The sequence below is a fragment of the Tachyglossus aculeatus genome (assembly GCF_015852505.1).
Source record: "Tachyglossus aculeatus isolate mTacAcu1 chromosome 12 unlocalized genomic scaffold, mTacAcu1.pri SUPER_6_unloc_3, whole genome shotgun sequence".
Lineage (NCBI taxonomy): Eukaryota > Metazoa > Chordata > Mammalia > Monotremata > Tachyglossidae > Tachyglossus > Tachyglossus aculeatus.
The window spans coordinates 4,990,709-5,004,086 of NW_024044830.1; the positions used below are offsets into that span (position 1 = coordinate 4,990,709).

At 44.7% G+C, this 13,378-nt stretch overlaps 1 protein-coding gene across 4 annotated transcripts in view; it reads left to right on the forward strand.

Moving 5' to 3' along the window:
- LOC119921614 overlaps positions 1–13,378 on the forward strand; it is a 19,571-nt gene continuing 6,193 nt past the window's right edge. For 2 of the 4 annotated variants that reach the window (XM_038741723.1, XM_038741724.1), the window contains exons 1-2: positions 1–784; positions 7,948–8,047. In XM_038741723.1, the coding sequence (XP_038597651.1) occupies positions 343–784; positions 7,948–8,047 (542 nt within the window). In that variant the 5' untranslated portion in view covers positions 1–342. The remainder of the gene's footprint in view (positions 785–7,947; positions 8,048–13,378) is intronic. The other 2 variants (XM_038741727.1, XM_038741726.1) reach the window with 1 other exon arrangement.

The following is a 13,378-nucleotide window of genomic DNA, read 5'->3' on the forward strand; positions in this document are numbered from 1 at the left end:
CCCTCGGCATCTCGGCCGGCTGAGGAATGAACCTCCAAATGGGCTGAAGTAGCCATCACGTGTCTAGACGGTGGCCGGGGCCCAAGTAGTCCACTTATTTCGGCCAACCCGACGCGGACAAATCTGAGCCCGCCAAGCGAGTTGCAGAATTCAAAGCCGAAGGATCCATAACGGAGCGAACGTCTGCCCCCGACATGGGTAAATACAACAATTACACGGCCCACTTTAAGCTGTGCGTTGTATCCTTTTCGGAAACAAATGGCGTCCGGGCGGCGGTGCGGGAATTTTCGGTGGATCCCAAGCAGTTGCGATACCAGTGGAAATAGAAGGAGCAGCTGATCCATGCTAAGGCGACGTGCCGGGCCTTCCGGGGCCCAAAGGGTGGGAAATACCCCGAGATCGACAGCAGGATCTTGGAATAACGTGACCGAGCTGAGGGACAGCAGGCATGCCCTGTTGCCCGAGAGGCTCAAAACCGAGTCCCGGGAAGTCGCCAGGGAACAAAATATCGCCGAAACGGAGTTTAAAGCAAGTCGAGGCTCGATGAGCTGCTTCATGCGGCAGAACAACCTGCGCCTCCGGAGACGCGCGGTGCTACACCGGCGGTTGCCAGAAGGTTTTCCTCGCGAGGTGTTGGAGTTTCAGAAATCCCTAAAGAGGCGACGCCTAGAGTGGGATTACTTCCCGTCATGGACGGGGGACGCGGCAGATCGGAAGACGGAGAAGGTTCGTTCGTTCGTATTTATTCTCATTCATTCCTTAATTCGTTCGGAAGACGGAGAAGGTATGTTTCCCGTTCGTTCCTTAAGTCGTTCGATCGTGTTTAAAGGTGCATTTCTCTTTCGTGCATTCGGTCGTATTTATCGAGCGCTTACTGCGTGCGCTTGGGGAGTCTAAGTTAGCACCTCCGCGTTTTCCGAAACCGTAAGATGCCATAAAAATTGGCCAATCGGACTCCGTCGTCCATGGGTGATGCAGCGCCGGCAACGTGATGCAGTGCGGGGGAACCAAAATGCAGAAATAATAATAATAATATTAATGATAATATTTATTGAGCACTTACTGTGTGCGCTTGGGAAGTCCAAGTTGGCACCTCTGCATCTTCTGAAACCATAAGACGCCATAAAAATGGGCCGATCGGACTCCATTGTCCGCGGGCAAAACAGCACCAGCAACATGATGCAGTGCGGGGTGAAACCAAAACGCAGAAATAATAATAATAATGATGGTATTTATTGAGCGCTTACTGTGTGCACTTGGGAAGTCCAAGTTGGCACCTCCACGTTTTCTGAAACCTTAAGACGCCATAAAAGTGGGCTGATTGGACTCCGTTGTCCGTGGACAACACAGTGTCAGCAACGTGATGCAGTGCGGGGGGAACCAAAATGCAGAAATAGTAATAATAATAATAGTGGTATTTATTTCAGTCGTATTTATTCTCATTCATTCCTTAATTCATTCAATCGTATTTATCGAGTGCTTACTGTGTGTGCTTGGGAAGTCCAAGTTGGCACCTCCGTGTTTCCCGAAACCATAAGATGCTATGAAAATGTGCCGATTGGACCCCGTTGTCGGCGGGCGACACAGCGCCGGCAACGTGATGCAGCTTGGGGGAAACCAAAACGCAGAAATAATAATAATAATAATAATAATAATAATAATAATGGTATTTATTTCAGTCATATTTATTCTCATTCATTCCTTAATTCGTTCAATCGTATTTATAGAGCGCTTACTGCGTGCACTTGGGGAGTCCAAGTTGGCACCTCCACGTTTTCTGAAACTATAAGACGCTATAAAAATGTGCCGATCGGGCTCCATTGTCTGCGGGCGACACAGCGCCGGCAACGTGATGCAGCTCGGGGGAAAATCAAAATGCAGAAATAATAATAATAATAATAATAATAATAATAGTATTTATTGAGCACTTACTGTGTGCGCTTGGGAAGTCCAAGTCCAAGTTGGCACCTCTGCGTTTTCTGAAACCATAAGACACCGTAAAAATGTGTCGATCAGACTCCGTTGTCCGCAGGCGACACAGCGCTGGCAACATGGTGCAGCTCGGGGGGAAACCAAAACACAGAAATAATAATAACAATAATAATGATGGTATTTATTGAGCGCTTACTGTGTGCGCTTGGGAAGTCCAAGTTGGCACCTCTGCGTTTTCCAAAACCATAAGACGCCATAAAAATATGCCGATCAGACTGCGTTGTCCGCGGGCGACACAGCACCGGCAACGTGATGCAGCTCGGGGGGAAACCAAAACGCAGAAATAATAATAATAATAATAATAATAATAATAATAATAATAATAATGATAATAATAATAATAATGGTATTTGTTAAGCGCTTACTATGTGCCAAGCACTGTTCGAAGCACTGGGGAGGTTAGGAGGTGATCAGGTGGCCCCACGGGGGGCTCACAATCTTAATCCCCATTTTCCAGATGAGGGAACTGAGGCCCAGAAACGTGAAGTGACTTGCCCAGAGTCACCCAGCTGACAGTTTGCGGAGCAGGGATTCATTCAATCATATTTATTGAGCGCTTACTGTGTGCGGAGCACTGTACCAAGCGCTTGGTACAAGTAAGTCAGGAGAAGCAGCTCGGCCTAATGGTTAGAGCACGGGATGTCGGAAGGAATCTGGTTAAAGTGGTTAGTACAGTGCTCTGTGCACAGTAAGCGCTCGATAAATATGACTGGTTCTGATCTTGGCTCTTAGCTGCCATGTGGCCTTGGGAAAGACACCTCCCTTCTCTGTGCCTCGGTTTCCTCATCAGGAAAGGGGGGTCAGAACGGTGAGCCCGATTTGGGCCATGGACCATGGCCGACCTTTCTAACTTGTGCCTCCCCGGGCGCTTAGTACGGTGCCTGGCACGTAGTAAGCACTTAATAATAATGATGGCATGCATTAAGCGTTTACTATGTGCCAAGCACCAGGGAGGATACAAGGTGATCAGGTCGTCCCAAGAGGGGCTCACTGTCTTCATCCCCATTTTCCAGATGAGGGAACTGAGGCCCAGAGAAGTGAAGTGACTTGCCCCAAGTCACAGAGCTAACAGTTGGCGGAGCCGGGATTTAATAATAATGGCATTTATTAAGCGCTTACTAGGTGCCAAGCACCGGGGAGGATACAAGGTGATCAGGTCGTCCCACGGGGGGCTCACAGTCTTCATCCCCATATGACAGATGAGGTCACTGAGGCACAGAGAAGTGAAGTGACTTGCCCCAAGTCACACAGCTGACAATTGGCGGAGCTGGGATTTAATAATAATGGCATTTATTAAGCGTTTACTATGTGCCAAGCACTGTTCTAGGCACTGGGGAGATAACAAGGTGATCAGGTCGTCCCACGGGGGGCTCACAGTCTTGACCCCATTTTCCCAATGAGGGACCTGAGGCACAGAGAAGTGAAGTGACTTGCCCAAATAATAGTAACGGCATTTATTAAGCGCTTACTATGTGCCAAGCACTGTTCTAAGCACCGGGGGGGTTACAAGGTGATCAGGTTGTCCCACAGGGGGCTCACAGTCTTATCCCCATTTTCCCAATGAGGGAACTGAGGCACAGAGAAGTGAAGTGATTTGCCCAAATAATAATAATGGCATTTATTAAGCGCTTATTACGTGCCAAGCACTGTTCTAAGCACTGAATAATAATGATGGCATTTGTTAAGCGCTTTCTATGTGCCAGGCACTGTTCTAAGCACTGAGGAGGTTACAAGGTGATCAGGTCATCCCACGGGGTGCTCACAGTCATCATCCCCATTTTACAGATGAGGGAACTGAGGCCCAGAGAAGTGAAGTGACTTGCCCAAAGTCATCTGGCTGACAATTGGTGGAGCCGGGATTTAATAATAATGGCACTGATTAAGTGCTTACTATGTGCCAAGCACTGCTGTAAGCACAGGGGATGTTACAAGGTGATCAGGTCGTCCCACGGGGGGCTCACAGTCTTCATCCACATATGACAGATGAGGTCACTGAGGCACAGAGAAATGAAGTGACTTGCCCCAAGTCACACGGCTGATAATTGGCGGAGCTGGGATTTAATAATAATGCCATTTATTAAGCGCTTACTATGTGCAAAGCACTGTTCTAAGCGCCGGGGAGGTTACAAGGTGATCAGGTTGTCCCACGGGGGGCTCCCAGTCTTCATCCCCATTTTACAGGTGAGGGAAGTGAGGCCCAGAGAAGTGAAGTGACCTGCCCAAAGTCACCTGGCTGACAATTGGCGGAGCCGGGATTTAATAATAATGGCATTTATTAAGCACTTACTATGTGCCAAGCACTGTTCTAAGCGCTGGGGAGGTTACAAGGTGATCAGGTCGTCCTAACGGGGGGCTCACAGTCTTCATCCCCATTTTCCAGATGAGGAAACTGAGGCCCAGAGAACTGAAGTGACTTGCCCCAAGTCACCGAGCTGGCAATTGGCAGAGCCAGGATTTGAACCCATGACCTCGGACTCCAAACACGTGTTCAGACAAAACACCTGTAAATATTTGCAAACTCCAGAGTTCATTCATTCAGTCAGTTATATTTATTCATTCATTCATTCAATTGTATTTATTGAGCACTTACTGCATGCAGAGCACTGTACTGAGCGCTCCGGAAGTCCAGGTTGGCAACATATAGACTTCGGTCTCATGTGATCCAGGTAATTGCCTCGCATAAAAATTGTGCCAATCAGGGGGGCAGTTGGACAAGGTCATATTATTTGTTCATTCATTGTTTCAGTCGTATTTATTGAGCGCTTCCTGTGTGTGGAGCACTGTACTAAGCACTTGGGAAGTCCAAGTTGGCCACATAGAGAGATGGTCCCTACCCAACAGCGGGCTCACAGTCTAGAAAGGGGAGACAGATGACAAAACAAAACTTGTGGACAGGTGATAGTTATTTGATACAAATATAATAATAATAATGATGATGGCATTTATTAAGCGCTTACTATGTGCCAAGCACTGTTCTAAGCGCTGGGGAGGTTACGAGGAGATCAGTTCGTCCCATTTATTGAGCACCAGCTCTGCGCAGTGCTAAACTAAGCAGTTCATTCATTCATTCATTCATTCAGTCGTATATATTGAGCACTTACTGTGTGCAGGGCGCTGTACTGAGCGCTTGGGAAGTACAAATTGGCTGCATATAGAGACAGTCCCTACCCAACAGCAGGCTCACAGTCTAGAAGCAGCGTGGCTCAGTGGAAAGAGCCCGGGCTTTGGAGTCTGAGTTCATGGGTTCCAACCCCGGCTCTGCCACTTCTCAGCTGTGTGGCTTTGGGCGAATCACTTCGCTTCTCTGGGCCTCAGTTCCCTCATCTGCAAAATGGGGATTAATGTGAGCCCCCCTTGGGACAACCTGATCACCTTGTAACCTCCCCGGCGCTTAGAACAGTGCTTGGTAAGCGCTTAATAAATGCCAGTATTATTATTATTATTATTATTATTATTATTATTATTATTATTATTATTATTATTATGGGTTCAAATCCCGGCTCTGCCACTTCTCAGCTGTGTGACTTTGGGCAAGTCACTTCACTTCTCTGGGCCTCAGTGACCTCATCTGGAAAATGGGGATGAAGACTGTGAACCCCCCGTGGGATGACCTGATCACCTTGTAACCTCCCCAGCGCTTAGAACAGCACTTGGCACATAGTAAGCGCTTAATAAATGCCATTATTATTATTATTGTGGGTTCAAATCCCAGCTCCGCCACTTCTCAGCTGTGTGAGTTTGGGCAAGTCACTTAACTTCTCTGGGCCTTCAGTTCCCTCATCTGCAAAATGGGGATTAATGTGAGCCCCCCGTGGGACAACCGGATCACCTTGTAACCTCCCCAGCGCTTAGAACAGTGCTTGGCACATAGTAAGTGCTTAATAAATGCCATTGTTATTATTATTATGGGTTCAAATCCCGGCTATGCCACTTCTCAGCTGTGTGGCTTTTGGTGAGTCACTTCACTTCTCTGGGTCTCAGTTCCCTCATCTGGAAAATGGGGATTAAAACTGTGAGCCCCCCGTGGGACAACCGGATCACCTTGTAAGCTCCCCAGCGCTTAGAACAGTGCTTGGCACATAGTAAGTGCCTAATAAATGCCATTATTATTTTTAGAAGGGGGAGACGGACCACAAAGCAAAGCATATTAACAAAATAAAATCAATAGAATAGTAAATATGTACAAATAGAGTAATAGATCCGTCCAGAAGCAATAATCTGTACAATAAAGATGAAAACAATGTACTCAAATCAGTCATATTTATTGAGCGCTTACTGTGCACAGAGCACTGTACTAAGCGCTTGGGAAGTCCAAGTTGGCAACATAGAGAGACGGTCCCTACCTGCAGTGAAAACCCGGTTTGCTGGCTCCCCTCGGGTGTGCGGGGTGGAAAACTCAACCCTCTCCACCTCTGTGGGGCCGACTCCAAATCAGGAAAGCGGATTTTAACGGTGGTTGAGTATATATATGTATATATAATAATATTAATAGTAATAATGATGGTATTTGAGTATATATGTATACTCAAATGATGATGATAATGATGATGGTATTTGAGTATATATGTATATATAATAATAATAATGATGGTATTTGTTAAGCACTTACTATATGCAAAGCACTGTTCTAAGCGCTGATGTTGGTATGTATTTATGACTCCATTCATTTTATTTGCACATATTTATTCTATTTATTTTATTTGGTTAATACGTTTTGTTTTGTTGCCCATCTCCTCCTTCTCGACTGTGAACCCACCGTTAGGTAGGGACCGTCTCTAGATGTTGCTGACTTGGACTTCCCAAGTGTTAGTACAGTGCTCTGCACATCGGAAGTGCTCAATTCGTGCATTCATTCATTCAATCGTATTTATTCATTCAATTCATTCATTCATCATTGAATGAATTCATTCATTCATCATTGAATGAATTCATTCATTCATCATTGAATGAATTAATTCTTTCATTGAATTCAATCAGTTCGTTCATTCATTCATCCTAATCTTCCTAGACCTCTCAACTACCTTTGACAATAAATATATTATTTATTGCATGAATTGAATGAATGAATGAACTTTCATTCATTCATCCATCCTAATCTTCCTAGACCTCTCAACTGCCTTTGACAGTAAAGATATTATTTATTGAATGAAATGAATGAATGAATGAATTTTCATTCATTCATTCATCCTAATCTTCCTATCAATCAATCAATCAGTGAATCGTATTTATTGAGCGCTTACTGTGTGCAGAGCACTGTACTAAGCACTTGAGAAGTACCAGTTGGCAACATATAGAGACAGTCCCTACCCAACAGTGGGCTCACAGTCTAGAAGGGGGAGATAGAGAACAAAACCAAACATCCTAACAAAATAAAATAAATAGAATAGATATGTACAAGTAAAATAAATAAATAAATAGAGTAATAAATATGTGCAAACATAAATACATAGACCTCTCAACTGCTTTTGACAATTAATATATTATTTATTGAATGAATTGAATGAATGAATGAATGAATTTTCATTCATTCGTTCATCCTAATCTTCCTAGACCTCTCAACTGCTTCTGACAATAAATATATTATTTATTGACTGAATTGAATGAATGAATGAACTTTCATTCATTCATTCATCCTAATCTTCCTAGACCTCTCAACTGCCGTTGACAAGAAATATATTATTGGTTGAATGAATGAATGAATTTTGATTCATTCATTCATCCTGATCTTCCTAGACCTCCCAACTGCCGTTGACAATAAATATATTATTGAATGAATGAATGAATTTGTTGAATGAATTAATAAATTTATAATTCAATAAATACGATTGAATGGGTGAATATCTGACGTTCGCGGATCGGGCTCCGTGGCAACTCAGAAGCCTTAAATTTGACCCCCCACAAGAACTTCTCTCCCCATCCCGGCCCCATTTTTGCGAATGTTTTGAATCTCCCCAGGTGGAGGCCCGGGTGCACGAACTGCTGGCCGAGGACACGGTGTTCCCGGGAGCCGCGGAGGAGTCGTTCCCGTCACCCTGCGTCGGCTTCTCATGGATAGGTAAAGAGCTCAACTCCCTCCCCTCCACCGCCGCGGCTGGAACGTGACCTCCGCCTCTCCCCTCAGAGCCCGCTGTCCAGCCAGTGCTTTGCACATATTAAGCACTTAATAAATGCCATTATTATTATTATTATTATTATTATTATGATCACCCCATCGCTGTCCCTGGATTCCGATCCTGGCTCCCCCAGTTTCCTGCTCCGTGACGTTCCTTCTCGGTTCCCTCAACCATTCCCTTTCCAACAGCTTCTTCCCCACTGCTTTCCAACCTGCTTGTTTATTTGTTCATTCAATCATCTTTGTTGAGCGCTTACTGTGTGCAGAGCACTGTACTAAGCACTTGGAAAGTCCAAGTTGGCAACATAGAGAGATGGTCCCTACCCAATCAGTGGGCTCACAGGCTAGAAGGGGAAGAAAGACAACAAAACAAAACATATTAACAAAATAAAAGAAATAGAATAAATATGTACAAGTAAAATAGAGTAATAAATTCATTCATTCAATTGTATTTATTGAGCACTTACCGTGTGCAGAGAACTGGACTAAGCACTTGGGAAGTACAAGTCGGCAACATATAGAGACGGTCTCTACCCAACAGCAGGCTCACAGGCTAGAAGGGGGAGACAGACAACAAAACAAAACATTAACAAAATAAAATCAATAGAATAAATATGTACAAGTAAAATAAATAGAGTAATGAATTCATTCATTCATTCAATCGTATTCATTGAGCGCTTACTGTGTGCAGAGCACTGTACTAAGCGCTTGGGAAGTCCAAGTTATCAACATATAGAGACAGTCCCTACCTGACAACGGGCTCACAGTCTAGAAGGGGGAGACAGACAACAAAGCAAAACATATTAACAAAATGAAATCAATAGAATAAATACGTACAAGTAAAATAAATAGAGTAATGAATTCATTTATTGAGCGTATTCATTGAGCGCTTACTGTGTGCAGAGCACTGTACTAAGAGCTTGGGAAGAACAAGTTGGCAGCATATAAAGACGGTCCCTACCCAACAGCAGGCTCACAGGCTAGTAGGGGGAGACAGACAGCAAAACATATTAACAAAATAAAATGAATAGAATAAATATGTACAAGTAAAATAAATAGAGTAATGAATTCATTCATTCATTCAATCGTATTTATTGAGTTCTTACAGTGTGCAGAGCACTGTACTAAGTGCTTGGGAAGAACAAGTTGACAACATATAAAGACGGTCCCTACCCGACAGCGGGCTCAAAGGCTAGAAGGGGGAGACAGAGAACAAAACAAAACATATTAACAAAATAAAATAAATAGAATAAATATGTACAAGTAAAATAAATAAATGAATAGAGTAATAAATATGTACAAACATATACATATATACAGGAGCTGTGGGGAGGAGAAGTACAGTGCTCTGCACACAGTAAGTGCTCAATAAATACGATTGAGTGAATGAATGAAAGAAGGAGGTAAGGCAGGGGAGGGGGAGGAGGGGGATCCTTGTTTTCATTCATTCATTCATTCATTCAATCGTATTTATTGAGTGCTTACTGTGTGCAGAGCACTGTACTAAGCACTTGCTTGTGTCTCCCTATCTTTCATTCAATCGGATTTATTGAGCGCTTACTGTGTGCAGAGCACTGTACTAAGCGCTTGCTTGTGTCTCCCTATTTTTCATTCAGTCGTATTTCTTGAGTGCTTACTGTGTGCAGAGCTCTGTAATAAGCGCTTGGGAAGTCCAAGTCGGCAACATAGAGAGACGGTCCCTACCCGACAGTGGGCTCACAGTCTAGCAGACTGTTGAGGAGAAGAGGATGATCAGCGGAGAGGTCGACGAGGGTTAGGATTCACTCCAGAAGGAGGCTTAAATGACCAAAATTGCACTCTCTGAAGTTTTCCTGCCAGGACTCAAGGCAGTACTGCCCGAGTGTAGTCCCGTTTAGATAGGATTTCCTTTCCTTGTTGTTTCCTGAAAATGCCACACCTTAGCAATGAGGGAGACCTATTATTCTGCCCTGGGGTTCCTCCAACCCCAAGGCGTAGTTTTGAAATACAACCACTGGAGATTTCAAATACTGGAGAGAAAAATGTGATTACCAGTGCAAGAATGTAAACATTCAATTTATCAATATTCAATCACTAGGATCGTTACTATCTTATCCTAGACCCCCCAAGGATCCCTCCAGTTATCGTTCCATCTCCCTCCTACCGTGTTTCTCCCAAACTCCAAGCGTGAGTTGGTGACACCCACCATCTCCAGTTCTCTTCTCGATCCCCTCCAATCTGCTTTCTGCCGCTTTTACGCCACAGAATCGGCCCTCTCGAAGGTAACCGATGACTCTCTTCTTGCCAAATCTGATGGTCTGTACTCTTATCATAATCTTCCTAGATCTCCAAACTGCTTTTGACTCACTTCTCGCCAAATCTGATGGTCTGTACTCTATCCTAATCTTCCTAGACCTCTCAGCTGCTTTTAACAACGTATACCACCTCCTTTTCCTTGAAACGTCCTCCAGCCCTGGCTTCACTGACACTCCTGTCTCTCTGCTCCTTCTAAGTTTCTTTTTCCTCTGTCGCCTCCAGTTCTCTCCTCGATCCCCTCCAATCTGTTTTCCACAGAAACAGCCCCCTCGAAGGTAACCGATGACTTTCTTCTTGCCACATCTCATGGTTTGTACTCCATCCTAATCTTCCTAGACCTCTCCACTACTTTTAACAATGTATACCACCTCCTTTTCCTTGAAATGTCCTCCAGCCCTGGCTTTACTGACACTCCTGTCTCTCTGCTCCTTCTCAGTTTCTTTTTTCCACTGTCTCCTCTACTCCAGTTCTCTCCTCGATCCCCTCCGATCTGTTTTCCACCACTTTTATGCCACAGAATGGGCCCTCTCGAAGGTAACGGACGACTCTCTTCTTGCCACATCTGATGGTCTGTACTCTATCCTAATCTTCCTAGATCTCTTAACTGCTTTTGACTCTCTTCTTGCCAAATCTGATGGTCTGCACTCCATCCTAATCTTCCTAGACCTCTCAACTGCTTTTAGCAGTGTATACCACCTCCTTTTCCTTGACGCTTCTTCCAACCCTGGCTTCATTGACACTCCTGTCTCTCTGCTCCTTCTCAGTTTCTTTTTCCTCTGTCTCCGCCAGTTCTGTCCTCGATCCCCTCCAATCTGTTGTCCACAGAAACGGCCCTTTCAAAGGTAACTGATGACTCTCTTCTTGCCAAATCTGATGGTCTGTACTCCGTCCTAATCTTCCTAGACCTGGCGACTGCTTTTGACAAGGTATACCACCTTCTTTTCCTTGAAGCTTCCTCCAGCTCCCCTGTCACTGACACTCCTGTTTCTCCTGCCCCTTCTCAGTTTCTTTTTCTGGCTCCTCCTCTCCCTTCGACCCTCTGACACCCCTCACGGCTCAGTTCTGAGTCGTCCTTTGGAGAACTCATTCGCTCTCGTGACTTCAGCTAACGTCCCCGCTCCGCCAATTGTCGGCTTTGTGACTGTGGGCAAGTCACTTCACTTCTCTGTGCCTCAGTTCCCTCATCTCGCAAATGGGGATGAAGACTGTGAGCCCCCTGTGGGACAACCTGATCACCTTGTAACCTCCCCAGCACTTAGAACAGTGCTTTGCACATAGTAAGCGCTTAATAAATGCCATCATTATTATTATTATTATTCTCTGGGCCTCAGTTCCCTCATCTGTCAAATGAGGATTAAGACTGTGAGCCTCCGTGGGACCACCTGATCACCTTGTAACCTCCCCAGCACTTAGAACAGTGCTTTGCACATAGTAAGCGCTTAAGAAATGCCATTATTATTATTATTATTATTCTCTGGGCCTCAGTTCCCTCATCTGTCAAATGAGGATTAAGACTGTGGGCCCCCGTGGGACCACCTGATCACCTTGTAACCTCCCCAGCGCTTAGAACAGTGCTTTGCACATAATAAGCACTTAATAAATGCCATCATTATTATTGTTATTCTCTGGGCCTTAGTTCCCTCATCTATCAAATGAGGATTAAGACTGTGAGCCCCCTGTGGGCCAACCTGATCACCTTGTAACCTCCCCAGCGCTTAAAACAGGGCTTTGCACATAGTAAGCACTTAATAAATGCCATCATTATTATTATTATTCTCTAGGCCTCAGTTCCCTCATCTGTCACATGAGGATTTTACCATATGCCACTATTATTATGATTAGTAGTATTAGTATTATTAATTATAGATAGATGCACATCATTAATCAAATAAATCAAATAATAAATACATGCATATGCACACAAGTGCTGGGAGGCCGGAGGCAATCAATCGTATTTATTGAGAGCTTACCGTGTGCAGAGCACTGTACTAAGCGCTTGAGCAGAGCAGAGGGAAGGAGTCGAGGTGACAGAGAGGGGAGGAGGAGCAGAGGGAAAAGGGGGCTCCATTCAGGAAGACCTCCCGGGGGGAGTCAGCGCTCAGTAGGGCTTTGAAGGGAGGAAGATAGCTAGTTTGGCGGGAAGTGTGGAGGGAGGGAATTCCGGGCCAGGGGGAGGACGTGGGCCGGGGATCGACAGCGGGACAGGCGAGGATGCGGCCCGGCGAGGAGGTTAGTGGTGGAGGTATTTTTCCCCCTCCTAGTTCTCCTCCCGACTTTCTTACTACAACCCAGTCCGCCCTCTTCATTCATTCCTTCCATCGTATTTATTGAGCGCTTACTGTATGCAGAACACTGGAGGAAGCGCTTGGGACATACAAGTTGGTAGCATATATTCATTCATCCATTCAATCATACTTATTGAGCGCTTCACATGTGCAGAGCACTGGACGAAGCGCTTGGGACGTACAAGTCGGCAACATATATTCATTCATTCATTCAATCATATTTATTGAGCGCTTCCCGTGTGCAGAGCACTGGACGAAGCACTTGGGACGTACAAGTTGACAGCATATATTCATTCACTCATTCAATCATATTTATTGAGTGCTTCCCGTGTGCAGAGCACTGTACTAAGTGCTTGGAACGCACATGTTGGCAACGTATATTCATTCATTCATTCAATTATATTTATTGAGCGCTTACTAAAAACGCAAGTAAAATATGGAGATGGTCCCTCCCCGACAATGGGCTCGCGGTCTAGAAGGCGGAGATGGACACCAAAACTAAACAAGTAGACAGGTGTCAATACCATCGAATAAGTCAAATTATAGCTATAAACACATCATTAGTCAAAATAAATGGAATAGTAAATGTGTACAAGTAAAATAAATAGAGCAATAAATCTTTACAGATTCATTCATTCATTCAGTCGTATTTATTGAGCACTTCCTGAATGCAGAGCACTGTACTAAGCGCTTG